The 21,634-nt window shown below is 37.0% G+C and overlaps 2 protein-coding genes across 9 annotated transcripts in view; one reads left to right on the top strand and one right to left on the bottom strand.

Moving 5' to 3' along the window:
• Nucleotides 1-93: 93 nt before the first annotated feature.
• On the bottom strand, nt 94-16,380 carry RSRC2 (arginine and serine rich coiled-coil 2). Of its 5 annotated transcripts, none has more exons than XM_054219267.1 (10): nt 16,234-16,380; nt 12,939-13,095; nt 12,335-12,378; nt 9,501-9,713; nt 8,386-8,529; nt 4,079-4,201; nt 3,898-3,977; nt 3,063-3,295; nt 1,289-1,378; nt 94-742 (listed from the first exon to the last, which is right to left on the bottom strand). In XM_054219267.1, the coding sequence occupies exons 2-10, from the start codon at nt 13,017-13,019 to the stop codon at nt 563-565; spliced, it is 1,188 nt and encodes a 395-aa protein (XP_054075242.1). In that variant the 5' UTR covers nt 13,020-13,095; nt 16,234-16,380; the 3' UTR covers nt 94-562. The 5 variants fall into 5 exon arrangements, with proteins under 5 accessions (XP_054075242.1, XP_054075244.1, XP_054075240.1 ...); XM_054219269.1 differs by having other exon boundaries at nt 3,063-3,292; XM_054219265.1 differs by having other exon boundaries at nt 9,501-9,691.
• A 52-nt stretch (nt 16,381-16,432) lies between these two features.
• KNTC1 (kinetochore associated 1) overlaps nt 16,433-21,634 on the top strand; it is a 41,237-nt gene continuing 36,035 nt past the window's right edge. For 2 of the 4 annotated variants that reach the window (XR_008469102.1, XM_054219254.1), the window contains exons 1-11: nt 16,500-16,576; nt 16,925-17,062; nt 17,174-17,294; nt 17,703-17,818; nt 18,159-18,231; nt 18,864-18,941; nt 19,446-19,480; nt 19,716-19,826; nt 20,744-20,837; nt 21,147-21,199; nt 21,477-21,589. Coding sequence is in view for 3 of the 4 variants with exons in the window: in XM_054219254.1 (XP_054075229.1) it covers nt 16,931-17,062; nt 17,174-17,294; nt 17,703-17,818; nt 18,159-18,231; nt 18,864-18,941; nt 19,446-19,480; nt 19,716-19,826; nt 20,744-20,837; nt 21,147-21,199; nt 21,477-21,589 (926 nt within the window). In the remaining variant the exon portion in view is untranslated. Of the gene's footprint in view, nt 16,577-16,924; nt 17,063-17,173; nt 17,295-17,702; nt 17,819-18,158; nt 18,232-18,863; nt 18,942-19,445; nt 19,481-19,715; nt 19,827-20,743; nt 20,838-21,146; nt 21,200-21,476; nt 21,590-21,634 lie in introns of all 4 variants that reach the window. The other 2 variants (XM_054219253.1, XM_054219252.1) reach the window with 2 other exon arrangements.

The raw sequence follows: 21,634 nt of genomic DNA, 5'->3' as shown, positions 1-21,634 counted from the left end.
CTATTTCTGCCTTCTCAACTTTCCCTGACATCACTTAACTACATTCATTAGAGTTTGGCCCAAAAGACAGCTTAATTAATATCAAATAAGACCTTAGAGAAAAAATGTCTTTATTATTAACCAGGTTTTTTTGCACTGGATTATGTGCCTATTGGCCCAGACTGCTAAATAACATCTACACAATGTTTCTTTCATGTTTCAAGAATTGAAAATAACTGTACAAGGTTAAAGTACAAAAGTACACAAGACAGTGGACACGAAATATCCATGTATGAGTTTATCCCATCTGCTGCTTGGTTTGAAAAGTAGAACTTTTAACTAAAAAATACTGTCCTTCTATAGTTCTGTCAAGTTTAATGGAAGTGGGTATAACCTGATTACAACACTAACACCAGTATCACTGATCTGATATTTACAAAAAAAATTGTATTTTTCAATAAATTAAAGTCAATGCAACACCCATGCAAGCTAGAATGCTAGCTTTTTGGTGAACAAGGACCCAACATTTGAACAAGAACCTTCCCATAGTCCCAAACTTTAAAACTGCCTTTTTTCTTTTTTTTCAAACTGCATCCATTCCTCGCATTGAAGATGTAAATCCCAAACCCATTCCTCTTTGCGTGTGAGTCTGTGATCTTGCCATTTCGTATTGTGCATCTAAATTTCTGAAAACCTCTTCCTGTTGTTTCAGCGTTTTGTAACTCTCTTCATCAACGGAACTACAGCCAGCTTCATCCTCACTCTAGAAACCAGACAGAAGAAAACAAACATTAGTGTGTAGGAAGTGGTGTTTTCATATAATACAGGTGTCCTAAATGTAACAATTTTGCTTTGTTATTTGAAAAAGTTATAAAGAATTCAAGCATTTGGTTTTATTGCTGGAACATTCCAGGGTAGCTTTCCTCTCACTGTCAAGAAACACATAGAGGCCTTCATCCAGTTCCTTTTTCTAATTCATTAGAATAACTGTCTCCAATTAACTTATCTATGCGAAGAAATACTGTTTATCAGACTACGAATACTGGTTACAGGGACCAGTTGTTACAGATTGTAACAGTTGCCTTGTTAGCCAGAAACAACATGAAATTCTAGAATTTTAATTGAATTCAGATTTAGATGCTGCCTGTGAGCTTTAATGTGAATACTTAAAAATTCCTAACTACATCAGGTAGTATCAAGTTAACTTAACACCTTTACTCGCTAAGGTAAACTTCAAAATAAAAAAAACCAGTCACATCACTATCCTACAGTTAATAATAAATTTAATCATACATTCAGAACTCTTTACCTTAATGCCCATCAGTTTTCTGAATTTGACATTTTGGTCCTTGTTTCCAAAATTTAGTTTTTCCCATATTTCTGCAGACTGTGATTTATCCTGTACAAGTTTAAAAAAAGATGTATCACCTTTTTAGGTTAAGTTTCTGTTAATATCACAATACAGTGGCAAGCAAGAGAGTATTAAAAACGAGCCCGTTGTGTAGCACTAGCACAGCTGGAAGTTAAAAGGTTTCTATGGGAAAAAAAACAGGAGTGGCGAGGAGGACTGTAAACATTCTCAAGTGACTTGCAGCTGAGGTGTAGAAAAAACACACTATCATACTAATCACCATTTAATTAGATCTTTAATTAGATCACTAATCACTTGTGCACTTTACAAGTAGAACATCTGTGCTTAGATAACACAGGCTTGTGATAAACTCAGAGGCACCCTATCAAACCTGCTTGAGATTCCTGCCCTGCTGTGGGGAAGATCAAAGCACAGTGGTAAACGACACCTGCCTGAATCCCTGACAGACAGCCAGAACCAGCAGGTTTGGTAACACTCTCTAGCACGGACCAAGCTCCATGGTGCCTGTGTTCCTGCTTATGTGCCTCTGCCCAGGTGCTGCTTCGGAGATCTCCCAATTGGTGAGGTAATGAAAATAAATTTACTCTTTGCATTTTATCTGTGGTTTTATGGTTGTTCCGTGTCCTGCCTGTGCCAGCTCACACAGTTTCCAAGTCACATCTGATATTCCTACAGCATCCTCACAGAAAACCTTTGTGAGGGAAGTCTACTTAACCATAGGTTTTAAAACAGACGTTTATTCTAGACTTGGGTAGATTTTACTGATTTCCGTAAAATTTGTAAACCTTTTCAGAATGCTTGCTTAAAGTGGATTATGGAAAAATGAATTTGCTTGTTCCAATTATGTAATACAGAGCACAAATCAGGAAGACTTGCTTAAGCAGCAGTCAGGTTTCTTCTTCCCTCCCTTTTGCCTCCCATCAACATCACATGAACCAGTTTCAGTTCTTCACATCTTTGGAACTAGACTGTGAAAAGCTAAGTGAGCTTCTTACATAACAGATACATGATGAACATTAATCTAATGTAACAAACACACTTCCATACTGGCATAGTGTCAAAAGACAAAAATACAAATATTAAAGCACTAATTTTTCCACAGTATAAGCAGGCAAAACCTGTCCTCAAATACAGCGATTCCCTGAAAAAGCAATTGCCACAGAAGCCTTTTTTTTTGCTGGCCTATACTTCACTAATTGCAAGAGCATTTATTTGACACAGCATAAATATAAATAAACCTTCAAACTTTTATAACTTTTGTTAGTGTCAGTAATGCATTACTCCTGAAAAGTTACTAGCAAGGTTTGCAGAACTGTCTATGAAGTCTGGAACTGGACAGGATACAACAATCAAATGAAAAATCTCTACAGTCACAGAAAGGAGTGGTCAGTTATAGTTTCTATAGCTTAGCCATCACTTTTCAGTAAAAAGAGACCATCTGAATTTGATATTTAGTTGCCAGTTGTAAGCAAACTGACAAAAGTATCACCAAGATCTAATTATACTTCTTAAGTTTTATGACATTATGGGGTTTTCCAAAGGCTTGTGTCACAAATATTTGTCACCGAAGGTCTAGTTATCTTAAGTCTTTTCACTCAAGTTTTACCTTGGACTGAGTAATTTTGCTGGAAATAATGTTAATAAGCATCCTTAAACTGAGTGCAAGATGTTTCCGAACAAGTTTTATGGAAGCAAGAAAGGACAACATTACCCCTTCCTTTTTGCCTTGCCAAAGCATCTTCCGCTTTTTCTCTTGCTCAGCAAATTTCATTGGATTCACTGCTGCTGGGTTATAATAGCTAGGTACAGCTATGCCAGTCTCTGCTAGAGCTTTTGCTTGTAGTGCTGCCATTTGAGCTGCCATTGCTATTTGAGGAGTTACTTGTGTTCCCGACGCCAGAAGAGCAGCAACATTAATAACAGAACCTCCAGTGGCTGCAGCTGCTGAAGAAGAAAGGTAACTTGCTATCAGACAGTAAGTTCAGACTTTTTGGGAAAAAAAACCCACCACCAAACCACCCAACACCTAAAACAAAAACCAAAACAAGCCTCCCAAACATTCCCCTTCATCAGAAATAAGTGGATAATGTCCGCATAACAAATGCATGATAAGATACGTGTTATCTGTAAAATAAGAAACAAGTCTCCAATACTCTTACTAAACCAGAACTAAAAGTGAAACTAACATTACCTCATGCTTCTGAATACCCCTGAGCTGGTAACAGCTTTCAAACTCTTGTTTAATGATGCATAAAAGAATGATCCAATGACCACCAGGAAATCATCCAGAGCCTAACATACAACGTATTTTCGTATACTCAGTAAATGATAAGAAAACCTGATGATTTTTTTGTTGGGGTTTTAGGTTTACTATTTTTGTTTTGGTTTTTCAAACGTTTCCTAGTGATTATTATATATGGGCCAAGGTAACAATTATACAAAGCAAGACAACCTGCACCTCTGTTGGACAGGACCGTAACACATAAGCCTACACTATCTTCCACTCACACTATTGTTTAGGAGTTAATATAATATACATGGACTACCTGCAGCCATTTCCTGTTGCTTCTGTTTTTCAACCATTTCTTTCTCTCTCTGTTCTTGCAGTTTCTTTGCTCTTTCCAGTCTAGAAGTAAGTACATGAGAATAAAAATATTTAGACATGCAAAAATCAACAGCAGCAGCTTATTTATGTCACATATCATTAAAATCATAACAATTTCTGACCTTCTGGCTAATGCTTCCTGTGCATCCATAGCTGTATTTCGTCCCCGAAAAGGTGGCGGACTCGGACTCCGGCTATGACTCCTGCTGAACCTTCGGGGCTTTTCAATTCTTTTTTTTCGCTCTCTGTAACCAAATTTAACAGAGTTGCTAAAACAATGAAGGTACGTATATACCTTAACATCTCGAAGTGTTTGATCACAACTCTGAAAAATTGCTTAATAATTAATTTGGAGAGCTCTCAAGAACAGCCTTCACAGAGATTATACTAGAACAGTGCAACAGTCACTCTTGCCTTGTGTGGGAAAATAATGGAAGATTGGGAAGGAGGACTGTAAATCTGCTCAAGTGACTTCCAGCTGAGGTGTAGAAAAACACATGTATCACACTAATCGTTCTCTAGGCTCGTGTGCTTGACAAGTAGAACATCTGTGCTTAGATAACACAGGCCTGTAATAGACTCAGAGGCACCCTATCAAACCTGCTTGAGATTCCTGCCCTGCTGTGGGGAAGATCAAAGCACAGTAGTAAACTACCCCTGCTTGAATCCCTGATATAGAACTGAAAACAGCAGGTTTGGTAACACTCTCTAGCATGGACCAAGCTCCATGGTGCCAGTGTTCCTGCTTATGTGCCTCTGCCCAGGTGCTGCTGTGGAGATCCCCCAGTTCTCAAAAGTAGCAACATTAAATTTATTCTTTGCATTTTATCTGTGATTTTGTGGTTGTTCCTTTGTCCTGTCTGTGATGGCTCACACACTTTACAACATGACAGAGCTAAAACTGAAGATTCCCAACTGCAAGATGCAACAGAATGTGTAATTCTGGGTATTCATTTACCCTCTTATACTTAAACGTTTAGAACAAATAGATCTACTCTATAGAGATTTTTCATTCTAAAATTTGTCAAGAGAGAACACTGTGTAACTTTCAGTAAAGTCAACTGCAAAAACACTGTAAAATGGATCACGTTGCAAGAAATGCTTTAAAAGCATACAAGACCTCACAGCACTATAATTACATTAAAAATTAGCATCTTGAAAAGGCCCGATGTAAAACTGGAATAGTACTTGGGGAAATTCCTCTTTCTCTGCCCTCTGTACACTCTTCACTCAATGTGCTTTGGACAACTGTTTGAGGGAGGCTATCAAGCTAAATGCAAGAGCTGGTTTCAACAGGTGTGATCTGTCTCACACTTGCTTTTGAGCAGAACAATACTGCGCAGAGAACTATGAAGCATGCATTATCTGGACCCTGACAATCTGGAAAGAACTCAGTTAAAATATATTTTTAAGCAAAATGCCAAAATATTTGGTTCAATACTCCTTAAGTAACCTTTTCCCCACCTCCCTCCCAAGTAGAAGTTGCTCTTATGACATGTACATCTAGCCTCATCTAAGCAACAGACACTCAAAATACACATATAAAATACTATTTCTTTACATGCAGTATTTCTCCTTGCCAGGATCGTTAATATCTACATTAGAAGCCATAAGGGTTTATCCCTATTTAAGCCTCTGACACTGATAGTTTAAACAAAGAAGTCACAGATACTGGGAAGCGTCCAACAAAGCTTAAGTTACAGGAGATACCACTCACATTTTCCCCAGATTTGCCATAAACAGTAAGTTGAGATGCACAAAGATGTTTCTGCAATTTTATACTTAAATGTTATTACCAACCATTTGAGATAATAGCTAACTTGTCAACAGCCACTTTAAATGGCATTCAAGGTATTCTGTTTCTTCCATTTGCAACTTGGGCAGCATCTACAAACATCATGAAATGTAGACTGAAGTTACAAAAGGAGATCCTCGTTTACATGACAAATCTGGTAGAATACAAAGGAGGCAAGACTTATCTTTTCATAGAAGATGACAAGATGCAGATTCGGGCACTGGGAAGTGACAGATCTGCATTCCTGAGATAAGATGTAATGCATGTTTCAAAGATACCTTCATTTTTCCCATGTTGACTATTGTAGTTTGGTCTTGTCTTTGGTCTGATGCTTTATTGCACTGGTAAACATCAAGGAAATAAATACCTGAGCTTTTGTATTTAAGTATTTCCACTTGAAATAAGCAGATGGTGTCATGTTTTCCATCTAGCATTTAATCAGAGCAACGCCACAAAAGAACTGCCAGGAGGATCTATACACTCACAGAACAAACAGATTAGTTTAAGTACTAGTGAGGACAGACCATTTGAAAACGTGAGCTTGAGGTTATGCAAAGAACCATGAAGAGAAGGTCAAGCTCTACTATTTACAAGTGCTTCTGTCATAGCCTGTTAACTGTAACACAATAGTGTATTTCATGAATGAGGAAATCCATTTCACAGTTGAGTTTTAACAGGGTAGGTTTCCACACCATGTTTATCCTGCTTGTGAAGATTTTTCCTTGAGGCTTGCCCAATTAATTCTCTTTCCAAAGGCTTCACCTGAGCCCAGAGTCTGATGAAGTGTTCTAACTATTGTTGAAAAAGACTTGTGTCTCACTTATTTTCCTTCTCTAGGATTTGCAAGACAAAAACAGTACTTAAAAGAAATGGATTCTTGCAATATGTCTATCGCTATCCAACAAGGCGTGTCTAGTTCAAGAAATTTCTAAGCTATGACTTCCTAAGCTTCTTCCTACATTTACTGTTCTGTTTCAGGTAATTTGAGTTCCACCGCAGAAGCAAAAAAGCTACTCTGTGGTGTGAAGTTTTCAAGACATTGTTAGAAGTTACTTCTAAAAACAGTAAGTGCACATCACCTATAATAACTGGAAACAATGGGGAACTTAGGCCTTACGTATCATGCTGAATGTGGCTAAAATACCATTAAATGCAAGTAACATATCCCAATTCAAGACCCAGCTCTACTCACCCCAGCTGAAAGTTTGGTAGAAAGAGCATGCCAAAATAAAATACAACACAAACCATGTAATTCAACTAGTTCTTCACAAAGGTAAGTCTTCTTAACAGTTTCACAAGTGATATTGTAGCATTACACCAGTGTGCTAGACACTTAAGTCTCCAATGATCCACTGTAATGTTGAGTAGTCATAAGCAACTTCTATACCCGTTAAATACACAATTTAAAATACTCTAGTGAAAATACTACTAAATGAACTGGAACACTGGCAACACTTTAATGGAAGCTCTGAAGGGACGCTAATTTGTATTCAAACTATTTGTTTTACTTTAAACAAATAGGAGGGAAAAAACACAACTGTAGTAGTCATTAAGTCATATTTAAGCTTAGTCATTCCAAAATTCTACAGTGCATTAATAATGTAAAGGTGACACATACAGTTAGAACTCTATACGGAAATACTGAATGATTCACCAGTATTGGAAAACATTAACTTCTATACAGCGATGAATACCTCAACGCTAGCATACTCCAGGTAACGCACAGATCTCAACTCTGTCAAACAGATCCAGAATAAATCAATACGTGTCTAGCATTTCAATCTGTGCTTCTAAAACTTAAGTTTGAGGAAGAAGTGGAAGCACCCAAGACAGGCAGAAAAAGGAACATGATAAATATTCTCATGTTGAGCTTGATAAAAAGGAGTTGGTAATCACTAACACAGAATAGTACATTCAGAGCAAAAATAATCCATCTGACTCAAAATTTACACTACACTAACTGCGCTAGTTCACAGACAAATTTTTAAATAAAATCTGTGGAGCTGATCAGGATTAGCTTCTAATCTGTCAGACAGTTATTTCCAGTTAAACTTCCCTTTTATGATATATACACAAACAGATAAATGCAATAGTATTTTTGAAGTAGTGATTTGCCAACCACACTACTGTATCAGACACGTGAAAGGGTTAGTTGTATCTTATTCTTCAGTTTTTCCCCGACTTAAACATCATTTAAATATCCTATTTAAAATAGTAAATTCAGTTGCAGTATAAGAAACCAAAAAGAGCTTGAACTGCGGTAATCATTACTACCCCAAAATATTACGTTATTTACTTTCCTTCTACAAGTCAAAAGTTACAAATTGGTGGTTTTTTAAGATACCCACAAAATAACTAGTCAAGCATTTCTAATTATTACCATGAAATCATGCTATGAAAAGATGAGAATCCGAGACACTTAAGCTGTCTGGGACAAATGTTTCCGTAAGTGTATACAAACAAAATATCCAGTCCTTAACCCACTCTTCAATACAACTGAGAAAAAGATAAACACATTTAGTTACACTGAACAGACATTAACTGGCAAACCCACCATTCTTCCATACATCAGCCCACCACAGACCATTCCAACCAGAACACAACTATTAAACGCATATGGAAGTTAAAACTTACCTGCTTCTACTCCTAGTTCTGCTTTTACTTCTACTTCTATGTCTGTGTCTAGATCTTGATCTAGAACGAGATCTTATACGTCGTTTTCTCTCTCTGCTGCGAGATCGGGATTTTTTCCTATCACGACTTCTACTACGATGACGTCTGAAACACATGTCCCAAATTCTTACATATATTCTCATATTTAATTCAGCTTCTACTCAAGGACTTACATACAGGTTCGTCACCACAGAGCAAAATGCATCAGGATAAGTGGGGAGACTGCAAACTACACACAAAAGAGTTCATGCCTGTAACACTTTAAATTGTAAGTCTAGGAGATGAAATGGGAAAGGAACCAAACACTAGCACCAGCCACAACAGACAAGTGAGTTACACAGAGTTTATGTAAACAATCATACTCATCAATATAGCTACTTTTAGTTGCTAATTAAAGTGTACATCTCAGAACAAACACACAGCCAAACTAATCTGATGCAAGGCAACAAAACTCTCCTCCTCCCCATGGCATTCCAATACCTCAGGGAAGAGATGCCCAAATTACAGCTTGTGAGTCACTTAGTGTCCCTCAGCGTATTAGCTGAAGCTTGTTCCTTGCTGTCACGTTTGCTACAGATCCTTCGGCTATGGGCAGAGCTGGCTGAAAAGTTCTGCTGTCAGCAACTGGTTTGTCCCAAGCAACTCTCCTACTCTGAGAGTGTTCTAGGTGGCCTACTGTGCAAGGATGTTTAGACAGCATTGTCTCTGGGTAAGTTCTCGATTTAGGAGGTAAAAAGCCATCACATTGCTACAGTGTATTTTCATTCCTGTCACTGACAATAGGGAACCTTTAATACACTCTGTTTATAAATTTTCTATACTCTGTATACTAATTACAAACATGAGACAGAACACCTAGATAAAGCCTTAGAACTATTATGTACTTTTACTCAGAACCAGTCTGAAGAAAAATAGCAGCAAATACACTACCCAATGAAAACTGAAACATGCAATATAAATTGATGCTTTAAACTAGGTCAGTAATATAATTCAGCCATACTTCAGAAGTCTACACAAATTCCAAACACTGGCTTTCCAAATGCACTTAAAAAGAATAATCATGTAAAACAACTTACCTTTCACGAGACCTAGATCTTGAATGACTCCTCCCTCTGGATGATTTTCTCTCTTTGCGTTTATGTCTATCCTCACCATTTTCAGATGAATTTAGACTATCTCTTCCCTTGTCAGAAGAATGTTCTTTGTCATTGTGGTCTTCAGATTTGTGCTTCTTGGAGGACTTCTCTTTGGATTCATGTCTTCTTGCCTGTTTTAAGAAGAAGTTGGTTCTTTCAGGAAAATAGTGCAACAAAGAGAGTTAGTATGGGTATCAGAAGATAAAAAATGATAAGTTTTGATGCAACATTAGTAACCTTAGGAGTGTGACTCAATCATGAGTGATGGCTATTTTACCTAATGCCACCAACTACCCAAAGTTGCAAATGCACGCTATAATTTTCCCCCCTTTTCCCTCCTCCCCACCATCTAAAGGATTTCTAATGTATCCATCAAGGTATCCTTACAGTATTTCCATATAAGAGTTCACAGCATTGTAACAAAAACATTTGTCATTCTGTTACTGTCTCCATTCCAAATACATAAGTACCTATCTTCAAGTACCTATCTTCAAGTACCTGACAATTTATGAATATACATATATAGATACACACTTGCATTTGTAGTGAATATTTAATATTTGCCTAAGCCTACCATGCAGAAAGTTACTCAAATCCACACAGTTGCAGACATATACTATTTTGCTTTTAGAACTAAAACAATTTTCTATCCATCATTAGATAATTATTTTTCAGAGCAAAACTCTCTTCAGTCAGTAACTTAAAAGCAAAGTCATAAGTTACATGGTTGACATCACATTTTTAGTATTTAAAACTAACATGCATCACCCTGAGACCTCCCACAGTAGTTTTAACTTAAAGATATGCTGCTCCACTATACCGCAATTTCTTCCTGCAGTGCCTCTTAAAAAAAGATTCCTTTTTATAGCTGCAATGCCAAAAATACTTAGCAAGGTCAGGCCTGATTTTGCCAGTGTTTTCCTTAGAGACTAAGTCATGACATCAACACCTTTTCTTAATATATCCAGTTTATTTTGAAATATTTCTAGCACAAAAGCACAGACCACTTAAGTCTTATGTTTAAATAAAGTTTTGTTTCAAAGTCACAACTTAAGAATGATACATTCATTTTAGACTAAAACACAATTCTTCAGAGGTTTTTTTTTTTTTTGCTTATCTAAATCTGTTAACTACTCATAAAACCTTTCCTATAATCGTAACTCACTCTCAAAAGAAACAAGTCTGGAGAAGATGCTATAATTATCTTATACTCACTTATCCAAGCCTTTTTAACCCCTTATTAATATATATCCATTTCTAAAAAATACCTGATTATAGTTCTTCAAGCATACAGTAATGTTAGACATCTTTCCTGCTTTTACAGTATTTTATTCTTAACTCCTTGAATAATGAGTTGTTACATAAAAACACATCTGAAGCTTGAGATCTTACCTGTATGTTACTTTTAAGTATGTATTTACATAAGTAGTTGTTCTGATATACATATTAAAAAGAAATACTGGCATTCAGTATTGAGTCTACAAAGAGCTTAATCTTGCAAATGAATGAAAACAGTAAATCTACTGTGGGACATTATTCCTCATCTGCTCACTCTGTGAAACTTTGAAACCGCTAAACAAATAAATTAAGATTAGATCCAACAACACGGCAGAACACTGGACATAATTTTAAGCAAGGACTTTTTTTTTTTTTAAAAACATTAAGAAGATATTTTTATTGTTTTAAAATCACTTCTTCCAGGCACACACTTAGTAATAAACCACCATTATATCCCATAACGGATTTAAGATATTTTTAAGGGAAATATGAGTTTGAATGACTAATAGTTACCTTATCATGAAGTAGGCTTATAATTTTGCTATCTGAGTCTGCAGCGTCTTCAGTTCAGTCTCTTCGCGCATTAGCACGCTGAGTATGATTTATTATAGAAATGTTATCATGTGAGCTAAACAATATATTCAATTTCACAAAAACTCTCTAGATTATTTTTCTTTTCCTCTCTTTTTTTTTTTTCCTCCTCCTTTTTTAAACAGAGCTTCCATTGGAATGGGGGGAGGAGAAATTCCTGACCCGAGTTTAGAAGTTAAAAAGTCCCTCATCTGACCCAGCCTGCTATTGCCCCACATGGCTTAAGTTTGACTATTTCGATGCTCCTGGTTTGCTCGTTTCACCTCTTCTCTGGTGTGTAAGCCAGTTATTTTCAAGGTATTACTGATGCTGTCTCTTCTCACTCCCCTGTATATATACACATATGTTTATTTATTTTAAGAGAGACAGCCCTCTGAAATTTTTGCTGCTACTGTCATGTTTCCAGCTGACTCAGCTTGTTTGTCAAGCTATGACAGTCTTTACAATTAAAGGATGCAATAAACAGAGCTCAGTCAGGTGGGGAATTACTTTTAATATACTTAAGTAGATGGGCATGTATCATTGAAAGTCCTGAACATTATCCAGGAATAAAGCAACCCAAGGCTTTTGGTTAATGGAAGCTCTGTGAAAGTCATCAAGAACACCATTCTACTTCTCCACATGAATTCTTTCTTTTGGCTGTTTCCACAAAAAAAAAAAAAAAAAGAAATTAAGTTACTAGTTTCTGAAAGCATTTTTCTATAAAACTATTACCTTGTCAACATGATGGCTGCAATCATGCTTCACTATGAAAGGATCTCCATATCCATTTTTAAGCTTAAAGTTTCCAATTTCTTGTACTTACCATAAAGTCATTTATATAGGTTTACACATATGTGCATTACTACAAGATACTTTTTAAGATGTATTGTACAATTACCTAAACGCTACAAAGTGTTAATTACCTCTTTGCTTCTGCTCCGGCTTCTGTGTTTTCTTCCTTCAGTATCTGGAGAAGAAAACATTTACTGTTATTTACCAAGTTAAAAGGGAGATCAGCTGGCTATAATCTTTCTAGTTCCTTTCACTATTCCACACACCCCCACCCCAAAGTCAAGAATAGAGATTTAGAAAACCGCTTAGTATCTGCTGCAGAAAGCGAACTCTAGCTGTTATTCACAGTTCTCTGTTTGCATTTATTTAAGCTCTGACAGTGAAAAACTAGCCCATGTCATACTTCAGTCACATTCTTCAGCCAGGTAACCTCACTTTTGTTGCAACCATGCAAAAGTATCCCAGTCTAAGCATATCTAATTAAAATGAAGACAAAGTAGTGTTTTCTTGGTGTTGTCCATTGCTCTGTGCCCCCCCACCCCCTGAACACTGACAACCTTACCACTTCTATCATTAAAATTTAATGATTTTAAAAGCTTCATTTCACCCCAATCCTAACAAGATACTAAAGCCAAGTCTGTATATATTTTTTCCAAAACAGCTTTAAAGATATTTCAGTTCTACAAGCATACACCAGAAAATTACTACGCAACTTTGCTTATATGAAGAACATACCTGATTTCCGTCGTCTTTCCCTTGACCGCGAGCGTGATCTTGAATAATGATGCTTTGATGTTCTGGGAGAACTAGAGGCATCCGATTGTTCCTTTTTCTTCTCTCTCTCTGGAGAGGACTTTTCTGGGGCTACTCCATCTCGTTCCGTATCGCTACCCTACACATGAAGACAGAATGTTTAAAGAACAAAGACTTAGGACTGAAACGCAAAAAAACTATTTACTTATTACTTCCTCTGAAGACACAGCTAAAATTATTTTCTGTAAAGATGATCTCGTGAGTAGTCATTCCATTACTAATTTGGCAACAGCTTGACAGACTTGCAGTAAACTGTGTAACTGCATACAGATTGATTTTTCAAGACTTTATTAGAGAACCAATACACAGTAACATTTTGCCTTCCCACTACATTAGACTGCACTTTACTTTTTCCATGCACTTTTGAGACTAAACTCTGATCCACAGTTTTCCTTAAATGGTGTTGTTTGTAGATTAATTACCTTTTAACATTTACATGACTAAGATTATTTCAAGTCAACACCATCGCAACAGATCTAAGTCACCTCACAAGTCAGGGCATTACTAAGGCATAGCACAAAATCTTCACAGTATTTTGAAGTACAGAATCACAGAATCGTTTGGGGTGGAAGGGACCTTAAAGATCATCTAGTTCCAAAACCCCTGCTGTGGGCAGGGACACCTCCCACTAGACCAGGCTGCTCAAAGCCTGGCCAGAATGAACTTTGAAGAGAAATGAAATGAAGAATATTGCGTTAGTGTTAGACAGCTAACTTTTTAATAAGGAAAAACCTCAAACGGTATCCTTGATGTGTGTCCTTGTATGAGAGTACGTCTCTCACATCCACCTGTCCCAAGAATTTTTGTATCACATTTTTCTTAGATGACAAAATCCAAGATGCTCCCTCCATCCCTTCTAAACTTTGACCTAGGAGGACTAAACTCAGCAACTTCTCTTGTGTAGAGGGGTCAAGATTGCTTTGTGATTCAATGCTGGGAGAAGTAAATGTGTACAACCAGTATACAGTGCAATGAAAAGAACAGAATGGAAAAAGTACGCACTGAAAAGGTGAACATGCTTTCATTAATGCCTTTACAGATTCATTGGTCTCTCTTGTTTTGATCATGTGAATTGCAGTCATAATCAAACTTTCTGAACATAGTGTGGCTGCAAATTTCACTAAGGACATAATTTGGCCCAGAAATGCTATTCACGAAGATAATTTAGCATAGCAGAGGACTCGAACTTGCATGGTTTTCTACCAGCTAGTTTTACTTGCAAACTGAACAAGACATGTGAAAACCTTTCAAATGCTGATTTACTTTGAAAACAATGCAATTAGCTTTTCTTAAACCACAACAGATTACAGACTATCATTAATATATTGTATATTAATGGTAGACTCTCTTCTTAACATGCTACAGGTAAATCTTTGAATTTATATTTCAGCTACTACTGTTTAGTCTGCCCAATTATTTATTAATTTGCATCTGTACAAAGATACATCTATAGTAAAATCTCTTAAAGAGTGGGAGATAAAGCAGCTGCTTGCTTCTCCATCTGCATGCTATACCAGTATCTTGTCCAAAACACACCAGCATACGGACAAGAGCACTGACTGCTTAAGACTGCATCTGCAGCAGAGCTTTAACAACCTCAGTGACACTTCTGAATACTATTGATACACCACCTACTAGCCTGAAAACTTTAGAACACTAGAATAAAGAGTAAGAACTGACTCCCCTATTTGTGATCTTCACCATGACAATCCTTGGCATTCCATGTCTATCTGCTTATCTACACTTCCGCCCTTATACTCAGCCCCTCCTTGCTTCATCTAGGTTTCCAAAAAGATTCGGCTAGAAGTTGTTTCAAAGGAATTTTGAGATTTCTATAAATTTACATTTCGAAGTTACTTAAGGATAAGGAAAATACCAGCTAACCGTCTAAGTTAAGTGACTTTTTAGACATAGTACGCAACATAAACTAAGCCTACTGCCACATTTTCCAAGGCTTCCAGTCTCATTATTTATCCACATTGCTGCTCATTAAGACCCTTGTGTGTTGCACCTTAGAGAAATCTCTCAGCTCTACAAAAACAGCAAAAGGCTGACAGACTTCAATGAGCCTATTCTTAGTTCTTACAAGTACGCATGGCTTAGCCACAGGCCCACAGTTTCACTGAACAAGCCCCTCACCTACTACTTTAGGGGAACCTCAACAATAGTGCCTATAATCTAGGTGCAAAACCATAAATCCATAATTTTTCAAGTCCTTTTACAGAAAAAAATATCTTTTTGTTAACAGGTTAAGTTACATAAACCAGAAAAAGTATATAAAAAAAACAAAATTCATTTTCTCCAAAGGTTTATGGTCCTCTTGTTCTGTTTCACCACTGGTTAAACTTTAAAGACAAGAACTTAAAATACCAGATTGAACACCACAAAGTACTAAAAGTTAACTTTGAAAAGTTTTATCACTTTAGAGCCTGGTTTGTTTCGTTTTGTTTGCTGCAGTCAAGACTGCAATAAGACTAATAACTTTTGGAAAAAATTAACCACATCGTGTTTGATAACCACTCTTATTGGTTCTTCAACTCAATTATGGGACAAACACCTTTACAGGTTACCAGGCCGCATAAACAAACACCTTTATGTGTTACCAGGCCACGTAATTTTTAAAGGAGAATAAAGATACACCTTAGGCTGTGTATGAACATAAAGGACAGTGATAACTATTGCAGAGGTGCTTCATATCGGTATTAACCATAAAAACAGGAGGATGGGGGCAAACAATCAGAGTGCCACAAGACACTTTGTGAGCAAGGACAAAGAAAAATAATAGGCCAGCGAAAGCTACGTGAGTGAAAACTGAGCATCGCCTAACCACCAAATTGACCCTCTCCCTCCTCCCCTCCCAGGGAACCTGCGCCCCACAGTCCCTCTGAGAAACGCCCGCTCCCATACTTCTCCCCCCGGCGAGGAAATGATAAGCCCTCGGTCACAACAGCTCTTCGCTTCTCTCCAAACCCAGAAAAACGAAACAGAAACTTCTGGAAACACAGAGAGAAGTAGCGGGTGAAAAGCGGCCACCCCCTCCCCAAGGCCCATCATGGCGCCTGCAAGCGAAGGAGCGGCGGGCGCCATTTTGTCTCTCCGCGCACACGGCTTCCCGACCCAGCCCTCCCCGTCTCACACGCTCTTCCCTCACGGCCCCGCGGCAGTCCCCTTCCCAACGCGGCTCCCTCAAAGAATCCCGGCAGCGAACACCGCTTACCGCCATCACCGAGCGCCGGGGACGCCGCTCCCCCGCCTCAACAACACCTCACAAGCGGCTCAACCACCCTCAGCAACCGCCGCGCTCGCGAACCGTGGCGACGCGACGCGCCCCGCCCTCCCTCTCCCTTCAGGCGCCCGGATGTAACCGCGGGGCGGGGGGAAGCGGAGGGGAGCGAGGGAGGGGGGGCCCCGCGGTGCATTCTGGGGGCGGCGTCTTCGCGTTTGGAGGAATCTTGGCCTCCACTGCGCCCCGTAGGGCCAGCCAGGGCTCCCGCCAATTTGAAAGCCCGAGGCGGCTGGGGGAGCGCTGTCGCCGTCTGTCACCCGTCTCCCGGGCCGTGGTGAGAGGATGGCAGGATGGATCGCGGTCTCTGTGGGCAGGATTGTCCCCTGCGCGGTGGGGAGGGCTCCCTGGCACTGGGTTTCCTTCAGCCTCGGTGGCAAAACCTGTCCTGGCCAAGCTGCGTTCAGTCGGGCCCGCTGGGGATGCCAGCTGGGAGCCACATTGCTCTTGCGACTTAATTTTGTCATTTCTAAACACGCAGTTTGCTTTTAGGAGGCTCACTATGCTACCCTTCCTTCTAGACAGAGAATCACAGTAGAATAATAAAATCAGTAATTCATGCATGGTCATATAACTTTTTTAAAGCTCTCCGCTTTACTGCATCTTCCTTAAATGTTTATCGTAGGTAAACATGTGGAATGATATTGAACTTCTTACAAATGATGACACGGGGAGCATGCAGCTCCCTGTTGGTTTGGGATGCGAATGTGGAACTGCATTGTACCAAGTGGATACGCTACTTCAAGTCACTTCTTCAGAAAAGGTAGAATTCATCAAAGCTGTATTGTTCTTTTTCTTAATAATTACCAGAGCTGCTTTGTCATATTTTCTACAGTGTTTCAGTTATTATATTTAACAACCTTTTTCTTCTTAGGTCTCTGTGAATCCGCAGTTGCATGGGTGCAACTCAAGGGATGGCAGTATTATTGTTGTTGACAGATCCGTGGTACTTCTTGACAGCACTGCGCAGTCTCTTCAGGTGCACATTCAGTTTGGTAAGTTAATTCCTTTGGAATTCCACTGAAAGTTAAAACTGACTTTTAAAATATATAAATTAGGTTTGTATAGGAAAATATATCAAGTATCCTGCATGTCTAACTAGCCTGTAAAAGGAAGCATTATAATGAATACCTAAGTAATAAAAAGTGAATGCTGGTTCTGTATACAATTAACTATATTTATGTCCAATTTAATTAGAATGCTCGCTAACTTTTCACTGAAATGGGAATAATGCAAACCAAAATCACTCCCTGTATGCCCTTTCCTGTACTTTGTTTAATTAAAATTAATAATTTTGAAGAAATCTGGGACACCGTATTATCCAATTCCTGTGTTTCAAATATGAGTGCCTATTAATAAAAAACAAATCTTAATATTTGACATTTTACCATGGAACCTTTCAGATACTAATGTGGATGTAGTTGGTATGTGCCAAGAAAAACAATTTCTCGTGGTTGGTGAGAGAAGTGGCAATTTTCATCTTATTCACATACCATCAAAACAAATCTTGCTAACTAAGGTACAGTAATTTTTCTACTCTAATTTTGCTGAAGACCTTTTGTTCTCAGAATTTCTTGGGCTGTTTTTTTCTTTCATTCAAATATCAAAATAAACACATTGTTGTGTTTTGAACAGATCTTCTGGTTTCACTAAGCAAATAGATTAAAGGGACACTTTTGTTCCCATAAGTAACAAATAAGGAAAATATATTTAGGAGTGGCACGTATAAACAAGAACCAGCTTTTCATGAAAGAAAAAAATTTAAAGTTTGAACTGATGATGAGTATTTCCAGTATTTTTTTTTTTCAAATAAAATACAGAATAATAGTATAGTAGTCTTTGTGTTGATTCTATTTTAGATTTTGGTTGAAAAGTCTTCAAGTGAAAAGACTTACTTAAATCTCTTTATTGAAAAAGATAATGCTGATGCAGGTAAGAATTTGATTATTTTTTTCCCCCCTTGCCTCAATTTTTGTAGTTTTATTCCCCTTTAATATCTCTTAGGGAAAGAGACCACAAAATAAATGATCAGATACAGCTTTACTTTGCATTGTATGCACTAAATGCACGTTTCTTAAAGCTTTCCTGTAAAAATATTTACCCCTCATTGACTATTTTACGAATGTCATAGAAAACAAACATTCAGAACTAAATAACTCTTTCTTTTGAGACTGTGCTAAACATATGAAAATGCTCAAGAAGGAAGGATTCCTTCTCTCTCCTTCTATCAGACTTCAGATTTTAGTAGTTCCTGTTCTTCTATAAGCGCCCAGTCTTGTTCTGTCACAATATAATGTATTTAAATGCAGTTTTGTCCTGAAAACAGAATTTAGTCTGATGGATGCATACAAAAATCATAATTTCAAACAAAACTCTAAGATGTACAAGCTTATTCTACCCTTCATTGAAGGTGACAAAATTTTTGTTTAAAAATAGTCTAATCTATTGGTCAGATTATTTTTTTCTTTTGCCAGTTATTTCACTGTCCTATTTATAAGCAAGTAGTCTCTTTACTTACTCTTGAATACTTAGGTTTGAAATATTTGTATTGGATTTTTTTTTAGGTGTTTATCATATGTTCATTCTCACAAGCAATGGATTCTTCTGCGTTACGTGTCTCCCACTTGCTAAAACGCAGGAAGGTAGGATGATCTACAAACCACTTGGGATTTCCATTTGAACAGGAAGGGCTGTATTGAAAAAGCTTTTCCTTGCATTTTTCTAACAGGAATAACATATTGAGATGGGATTTTCTATTTAAAGGGAAACAGATACACAACTAGTTCTGTAATAAAATTATTTTTGTATTCTTACAGTAATTCCTTTAGCTTATGTTTGTCTGATTCACTGCTCTAGAGAGAGTACTGAATACTATGGAAGCAGGATTTTAAGCCATAATCAGTATTAGCTGTAGTGAAGAATATTTGGAATAATTTAATTATACTTACACAGCATTAAACATTTATAAGTTAATTTTCTGTAACTTAATACTGTGATCAATAAAAATAGACTATCAAAAATCCTGGCTAAGGTGTTTTTCAGCTTAGCCAGGTTAAGATTAAACTGGACAACTGTATGATGTTCAGTGGCTTTTTTTCAACTTTGAAAATGATTTATTTAACACTGATTTTTTTTTTTTAATCTAGCAATTGACAAGATGGATATGATTACAGCAAATAAAGTAAGAAATTACCTGCTAACTTGTAACATATATGTTAAGTGCAAAGTTTGTAACAAAACTTTTCTCTGTATGTTTCATTGACTACTTACCAGTTTATTATTAAATCTCATAATTGTGATTATTACTTTTTCTGTATGTGGACAAGTGAGCAGTTGAAGGTTTTATGCACTGATTGTATAAACAACTTTTTTTCTTCCCCTTCTGTTTGCTTTCCCTTTGTCGTCCATCCCACAAGTTACAAGGACAGATAAAGACAGCTTTCATTTCCACAGAAGGGTATCACAGTCTTGGCTGTCAGAGTTTTGTGATAAGTAACTCGGTGAACAAGATCTATTTGATAATTGGGGTAAGTACTAAGAATGCATTCATAACAATTGTTATGTGATCAGTAATGGCATTTTTTGATCCGCAACATAATTTATCTTTAGCTGGTTGAAAAAGAAGATAATAAACCTTTTGCACTAAGACTTTTTGTCTCTCATTTCCTTCACTGTAAATTTAAAGGTTATCAGTTGTGCAGGCTGTCTGTAGTTTTTCTCCTAAGGGAATAACTGTTGTCCCTTCAGAACTTGGTCTCTTGTGATGGACGGGGGAAAAATATTTTCACCCTGATTGCATGATCTTAGTAAATCACTGTGGTTCATAGCCTGTCTATTTATAGTCTCGTCCTTGAGCTCAGAGACAAAGCCAAAGTTGGCAGGAGTCTTCCAATCAGGTTCACATTCACCAAAGGCTTACCAAAGTAACAGTCAAGGTCCCAACTGAACAAAGCCCTTAAGCATGAATTGAGTAGAGGAACTAACACAAAAATGAAAATATAGACATATTTTTAAATTTTTAAATTTAAATTTTTGGACTAGAAACAAGTTTTCTGAGTTCATTGACTGAAACGTGATGAATTCAATGCAATTTTTCTTGGTAGGTTCAGTGTACATTTCATTCACGTTTTATGTTCTATGAGACTGGAAAGTGGATGTTTTGAAATATGGCATGTTTTCAGAAGAGCCAAAAATGTTTGGGGATGCTGACTGTAACAATTACTGTAGTAAAGGCCAGTCTTGAAAGGAGAAAGAAAAAAGGCTAAATTAAAAACAAATACATACATTTATTTTTCTGAACATCAACATTCACTGGGAATAAAATTTAAGTTAGTTTTGCAGCTTTCGAAGTGTTTTTATAAGTTAAAGATCAATTGAAGAAGCTCACCTGTCAACTGCCAAATTTCTAGTGTATAACCCCATTTTACTTTGCCTTTGCTAACAGGGTAAAGGCAATTATGTACTCTCCAAATGGGAGGTAGACACTACCAATAACCTGGTGTCTCTTCGAAGTTTTGCTGATTCAAGTCTGATTGAAGGTAAAGAAGAGGTGTTTTTTTTCTTTTTCTAGACAAGTGTAGAATTCATATTTAATTGCAGAAAATGAGTTATTTGCAGTTATTTAATTGTTTTTAGTAAACGCAAAATGTATGCTTCAAAATTGTTGAGTTTAACTTGGATACATAAATCACAATTCTGTTTAAGCTAAACTTTTCACAGACCTAGGAAGTTCCATGGGGTTAAACATTTGTAGGTTTCCAATGCTCGATTGTACATTTTAATAAATTTTTGCTTCAAATACATTTCTCAAGAAAAATAAGTTTATGTGACACTGGATTTTCTTTTAGGTGCAGCAAAACTTCAAGTTCTTGACAATCTGCTCTTTGTTTTAGATACAGAGGTATGTATAATGATTTGGTTTAGTCTTTGTTTTACAATGTTATCGAACCAGCTTATAAAAAATATTTTTTACATTTTTTAAATAATAGCTTTAAAATATATTTCTATAAAGATGCCTGTATTTACAGAGGATCTTGATCTTACTTTGTTTTTTTTTTTATTTTACTCCTAGTAATTATTTGAGCTATGGAGCGTGTTAATATTGTGCTCAACAAAGACAGAAAATATCTATGAAGAAAATACTAAATCCATATCTGATTTTTTTTTTTTTAATCTAGAATATTTTAAGCATGTGGGATGTTTATTCTCTTACTCTAATTTGGGACTGTCCTTCAATACATATGGAAGAATTTCTTCTAAGTACAGAGTCAGATTCTTCTTCAGTCATATTGTAAGTAAAGCCTTATGGCACCAATTCTGAAAAGTGAAAAGTGCC

Source organism: Rissa tridactyla, chromosome 13 (assembly GCF_028500815.1).
Source record: "Rissa tridactyla isolate bRisTri1 chromosome 13, bRisTri1.patW.cur.20221130, whole genome shotgun sequence".
NCBI lineage: Eukaryota > Metazoa > Chordata > Aves > Charadriiformes > Laridae > Rissa > Rissa tridactyla.
This window is presented reverse-complemented; position numbering and strand designations above follow the sequence as displayed.